At 45.9% G+C, this 6,332-nt stretch overlaps 1 protein-coding gene across 1 annotated transcript; it reads right to left on the bottom strand.

The window, feature by feature from the left end:
• Positions 1–432: 432 nt before the first annotated feature.
• Positions 433–3,711, bottom strand: LOC143011563 (E3 ubiquitin-protein ligase TRIM21-like). Its single transcript, XM_076164467.1, has 2 exons — positions 3,593–3,711; positions 433–3,002 (listed from the first exon to the last, which is right to left on the bottom strand). The coding sequence occupies exon 2, from the start codon at positions 2,991–2,993 to the stop codon at positions 1,353–1,355; it is 1,641 nt and encodes a 546-aa protein (XP_076020582.1). The 5' UTR covers positions 2,994–3,002; positions 3,593–3,711; the 3' UTR covers positions 433–1,352.
• Between the last annotated feature and the right edge of the window lie 2,621 nt (positions 3,712–6,332).

The following is a 6,332-nucleotide window of genomic DNA, read 5'->3' as shown; positions in this document are numbered from 1 at the left end:
AGCTTGGGGACGGAGTTGTTGGGGAATTGTGTCTGGGATGAAACGAGGAAACAGAGTCATACTTTGCATTTGACGCCACTTTGCATTCCACGTCAAATGCGAACAAATGCATTTGACAAACAAATGCATTTGACGTTCCACGTCAAATCACAGTCACTCGCAAAGTCACTCGCAGAGCATTCTTGGATGTGTAGTATTAGCGGTGCATGCGCTATATACCGGTGGGCCAGCTCTAGCAGACATTTGACATTATCTCGCGGGCCAAATATAATAACACTGCGGGCCACATTTGGCCCGCGGGCCTGAGTTTGAGACCCCAGTATTGGGTTAGACTCTAACCCAATACTGGGGTGACTCTAACCCAATACTGCTGTCTGAGTTACAGAGCAAGTAAGCAATATCTGTAGAACATCGTCAAAGTGGCTAACTTCACATTGATGCATGTAGAAGAAGATCCTCTCAACATGTGACACATCTGAATTTACCCGTCTGCTCTCCTGGTTGGACACATCGATGAAATAAGAGCCAGCGTTTTTCAGCATCCCTTGTTTTGCAATCTGTGTGTGTTATTATGTAAAGTCATCTCAGATCTGTCACAGCTGGTCAATCAGAAATGGGGTTTTTGAGATGAATCAGCACAGCGGTGGAACAGCGAGGGAGCGCAGTGATGGATCTGTGTTTCTGCATGCAAATATTACTAAATACATGCTTAAATGAAAATAAGAACATGGAAATTCTGCATATTATGTTTCCTTTAGTGAAACTGACTGAACTGAATCGTGGCACGGCCTTCAAAGCAATCATTTCTTTTAAATGTCAGATAGAATCACTTTCCCTCTGAATATTTGCAATCTCCTGGTGGCACAGAGATCAAATCATTTATTAGAGAAACTAGAGTCTACTTTGCATGTAAGTCGCTTTGGATAAAAGCGTCTGCTAAATGACCGTAATGAAATGTAATGTAATGATACCAAACATGAAAACAGCTGACATGACCTCATCCCAACTTTATTATTGTTTTTGTTCCAAAGATCAAAGACAGAATTCAGTCCATTCATAAACCACAACCCAACATTTGTGATATTTACAGAGATCAATCAAACCTTTTGATTGATCACACTTACATGCAAAGACTTTACTAAAAGCTTCTGATTGATTGATTGATGAACAGTAATCACAGTTCTTAGATCAGTGTGAGTAAATTGTTGTGTTACAGCAGTAAGAAGCAACCAGAAACAAATATGATGTCATCAGAATGTGAAGAAAAGACAAAGTAAAGAGGGAAGATCAGCTGATCCTTTGTACTTTAGTTCCCTTAAACCACAGAAACGTTTCATGTGAACTCCTGCAGGTTAGGCAGAGTGACTGACAGCTGAGATGATCAGAGGGGCGGAGTTTCTACCACCATGACGAAGCCCAGGACGGAAGAATGGGAGGAGCTTATGAGTGAAGGAGCAGCCAGTGAAGGAGAAGATCAGAGCTGCAGCATCCACGTCATAGAAGGAGACCAGACCCTCCTCATAGTCCACAAACACGCCCACCTTCTCTGGCTTTGACTTTAGACTCAGAGGGACAGGAGAGTCATCATAAGCTTTGTACTTATATTCATTCAACAACACAACAGTCCAGTAACCTTCCTGAGGGCTCAGTGTGATGGGCCCCTTCCTCTTGCTCGTCTCTCTGGTCACTCCTAAAATCCACGCTGTCTTTCCTTTGACCTGAACCTCAAAGTAAAATCTTCCAGAGGAGAAACTCTGCTTTGTTAAAACATTAACACATCTATCAAATCTCTGTGGGTTGTCTGGGAGATTCTTCCACACATCACCACAGTGAACTTGTTTCTCATCATCAGACAGGATGAGGTAAGGATGAGCTGTATCAGGATCCAGAGTCACGTCCACTGCAAACTGCTGGATCCTCCTCAGCTCCACCTTCAGCAGCTTCTTCACCTCCTTACTGATGGTCTCTTCCAGCTGAGCCACAGCTTTCACCACACTCCCCTCATGTGACCTTTGATGGACTCTGACATGTGTCCAGTCCTTGGTGGGAGGAGCAGAGCTGATGGATGAGAAGCTCTGGAGGAGGTGGATGTGATCTTCAGAGAGTAGGAGTTTCTCCACATCAGCAGTTCTCTCTCTCTGTCCAGAGAGGTCCTGCTGCAGCTCCTTGATGAGGTCTTCAGTCTGTTTCTCTGTGCTCCTCTGCTTCTCCTCCATGGTCTTCCTGAAGTCTGCCTGGATTTTCTCCACAAGCTGCTTCAGAGCGGTGAAGACCTGATCTCCATCTGCTCTCTCTCTGTCTGCAGCATCCCTGCTGAGCTTTGCTGACTGTTTCATCTCCTGGATCTTCAGTAGTGTCAGCTGGATCTTCTGCTGAAGTTCAGCCACCATCTTCTCCAGCTCAGACTTCTTTCCTTTGTATTCATCTTCCAGAGGAACAAACTCATGGTTCTTGTGGTCTAAAACAGGACACATGAGGCACACACAGGTCTGGTCGGTCTTGCAGAAGAGCTTCAGAGTTTCATTGTGCTTCTTACACATCCTGTCCTCCAGGTTGTCCACAGGATGGATCAGCTGGTGTGATCTCAGGCGTGCTGCTGTCAGATGAGGCTCCAGATGAGTCTCACAGTAGGAGGCCTCACACTTCAGGCAGGACTTGATGGCCTTTAGTTTGGTTCCAGTGCAGAAGTCACACTGAACTTCTCCTGGTTTGGCAGCTGGTTCCTCTGATCTTCTGCTGGCCTCCTTTTGAGTCGACTGTCTGAACTCAGCGGCCATCTGAGATATGAACGTGTTGACCTTCAGCTCAGGGAGTGTGTAGAAAGTGTCTTTACACAGAGGACACACACACTGGACGTTACTGTCCCAGTGTTGAGTGATGCAGCTTTTGCAGAAGTTGTGTCCACATGGTGTGGAGACTGGATCAGTGAAGACCTCCAGACAGATGGAGCACAGGAACTGATCTTCAGACCGCAGACAGCTGGCAGCAGACATGTCTACAAACTGAGAACAGACGAGAACATGAGTGAAAACATCTCTGGAGACACAAACACTGATTGTTGAGCAGGATGAAGAGTCTGGAAGTCTTAAAGCTCCTGAAGTTCATGTCAGAGTGAAACAGGAGAGACGACTTTGTTCTTGATGGATATTATGAGCAGACTGGGGTTTGTCCTGAGGGGGTGCTCAAGGAAACGTCATGAAAAGACTTCAGGCTCAGCTTCAGGCTCAGCTTCATGAGGATTGATTGTGTATTGATCAGGACATGAAGCTTTTGTCCCTTTAGTTCTATTCAGACTGTTTAACTTTAAAGTTTACCTTTTAATGAGGTCACCATGACTACAGGCTGCACTCACTTCACTTCCTGTTGCCGTGGGTGCGGCTCAGTGCTGAGACTCACTGACGCAGATAAACACACACTTCCTGACGCTCTTTTCCTGCTCTGACTGTAAAAACTGCCGTGTGTTTACAAACACCAACGTGTGTGAACCAGAGCCAAGCCTTTAAGACTGAAGCAGTGAAGTGAGACGTGTGAGAGCAGCTCAGCCTGGACCTCATGCTGCTGCTGAAACTGACAAGATTCTGTCTGCACTCACCTGAGTTTGGCTGAGACGCTGCAGAGACAAACTTGGACAAACTTCTGATCCTCTGGCTTCTCTTCTGCTTCAGTCGAGGCTCTGCTGGACTCTGACTGACTGACTTTCGTTTCAGGAATATGACGTTGCAGCTTCCTCTCCTCCTCCTCCTCCACCTGTAGCTGTTGTTGCTCCTCCTCCTGTAGCTGTTGTTGCCCCTCCTCCTCCTCCTCCTCCTCCTCCTGTAGCTGTTGTTGCTCCTCCTCCTCCTCCTCCTGTAGCTGTTGTTGCTCCTCCTCCTCCTCCTCCTCCTCCTCCTCCTGTAGCTGTTGTTGCTCCTCCTCCTCCTCCTCCTCCTCCTGTAGCTGTTGCTGCTTCTCTTCCTCCTGCAGGTTTGGAGGAAGGTTCTTCCTTTTTACAGACTCACACACGATGCAAAGTTTCTGGATTGTTTGTGTGTGAAATGATCGTTCTCTCTAACTGTTGCTCACTTTTGAAATGAGGCCACTCAAGTGTGTAGTTTTGAAAGTTTACTTAACAATCTGCAGGATCTGTAAGACATTGAATACAATCAGCACTGCACCTCAGCTCACTGTCTTAAGATAAGAGATAAGATAAGATAATCATTTATTTATTTATCTCTCTCCCTCTGTTTCAGGCGGCAGTAGCTCAGTTGGTAGGGATTCCACTTGGGAACCGAAAGGGTTGCCGGTTTGAGTCCCGTATGGACCAAGTAAGTGGACTGGTAGCTGGTGAGTTGCCAGTTTGCCTCCAGGGCACTGCCGGGGTGCCCCTGAGCAAGGCACCGAACCCCCAACTGCTTCAGGGCGCCGAATAATGGCTGCCCTGCAATAATTGGAAGTCGCTTTGGATAAAAGCATCTGCTAAATGAGCGTAATGTAATGCAATGTAATTTATTCGTCCCACAACGGGGGAATCCACATGTTACAGCAGCAAAGGCTAAAGTGCAAAGCAATAAAGGGCATTAAGATAAAATAAGAGCCTGTTTATAATATTAAGCTGTGCTTGTTCCAGACTTAATGTTTAAGCTAAACTTAAGTATGTTTCCATATGAAAAAGTTGATCATCATATATCTGGAGAGAAGTGAAAACATGCACAACTGTAGTCCATTTATCAAGAAATATGAAGTCTGGCCTGCAACTTAGTCCCAATTTGTTATTTTGGCCCAGTGTGTGTTTGAGTTTGACGCTCCTGATCTAAGCTTCCATTGGTTCAGCATTTCTATTCCCACACTTTCATGGATCTCAGCTTGGAGTGAACATAAAACCTTCACACACCTGGCCAGAAGAAGACTTGAAGCCAGGACCCTCTTGCTGTCAGGGAGCCGCCGCACCACGGTTAGCAGTTTTGATGACAGTTATACTTGAAGAAGTGCATCGCTTTGCTCTGACTGCTCTGAATCGCCGAATTACCAGGCTGCAGAAAAAGTAAAAGTGTCTGACTCTGACTTAAAGTTATTGTTTGATTTTTTTTGTGTTAACGCGACAAAGTCAGGAACTTTCCTTGACACAAACTCAAAGTTCAAAATTAAAAGAAGTCTAAAAAATGCTCAACCAGGCAGAACAACTGTGAAGATTCAGGAATGTAACCAACTAACTTCTGTGTTCAGATGCACTCATTATTACGGCCTGGACCACCTCTGATGTTGTCTTTGAGCATCTTAATTTATTGTCATTCACTTGGTAGTTGGTATCGTTTTCAATAAATCTTCACCCCTCGTGTCTCAGTGAACACGCCGTCCCTCTGCCGTCCCTCTGCCGTCCCTCTGCCGTCCCTCTGCCGTCCCTCTGCCGCCCCTCATGTCCGTTCTTACCCTCGTGGCTGAATCATAAATCTCACTAATAATTCTTTTTCTTACCACATGGCCACGTTGTAAATCTCACCCAAGTCCAGATAATGAACCGTCTCATCAGTGGCCGCTCTCTCACTGAAGGCGATGATGACTCCACTTCATCTGTGGTCACACTCCAGGGGCAAACTGGCTTCAATGCAGCTGTTGCACTGCGTTACTTCTCATAGATAATTCAAGTTTGATCAAATGTGTATTAACGTTAATGTATATAGCATATTGATATAATTTATGGTTCTCTTGTGGCAGAGGCTCCTCCAGCTGGACAACAGTTCTCGGAAGAATGGTCCGTCCTGCTCAGATGCTCTTAACCCCGTGTCACTGCAGTGCTCAGGCTGAGTGAAAACAGGGTCACCTCTGTCAGAAACTCGTCCAGCTGAGCTTCTTATTTGTATTTCCTGACTCATGTGATATTTTGTTATTATGCCTTTCCTCCATCTGCTCTGCAGCGCACAGGTTAGATTAAACCTGCAGGTCTCTTTGGGCCGTGGATCCTCCATCTGGGCCCTGAGCTCCTTCACTGGCTTTCATCCATGTTTTATTGAATTACTGCACTTGAAACTTTGGAAGCACCTTTTGATAAAACTTGGTGGGCAGGTTGGGCCTGATTCAGGGAGGAGCCCAGTACATTTGTGGTGATGATCGGAATGTTGATTCATAACCGGGGTTTGGTTTTCATTCTTTGACAAAGTATGAGGAAGTTAGAGCTCTGGACTCAAATGTTTCCATGATGATATTTCAAAAGGTGGGATGGACATAAGCCTATTCAGAATAAGCGTGAGATAAAAATAAGGATGGACCCCCACCAGTCCGGCTTCAAGGTGGGCCACTGGACTGAGACGGCCCTCCTGGCAGTGACCGAGTCACTCCAAACTGCTAGAGCAACTCTC

The sequence above is a fragment of the Genypterus blacodes genome, unplaced genomic scaffold, assembly GCF_046128005.1.
Source record: "Genypterus blacodes isolate CSIRO-AG114 ecotype Tasmania unplaced genomic scaffold, CSIRO-AGI_Gbla_v1 ptg000136l_1, whole genome shotgun sequence".
Lineage (NCBI taxonomy): Eukaryota > Metazoa > Chordata > Actinopteri > Ophidiiformes > Ophidiidae > Genypterus > Genypterus blacodes.
The sequence above is the reverse complement of the archived record's forward strand: the minus strand, read 5'-3'. Positions and strand labels throughout refer to the sequence as shown.

Bases quoted from the DNA above. Each gene is read 5' to 3' on its own strand.
- LOC143011563 (XM_076164467.1), bottom strand. From the start codon at position 2,993: ATGTCTGCTGCCAGCTGTCTGCGGTCTGAAGATCAGTTCCTGTGCTCC.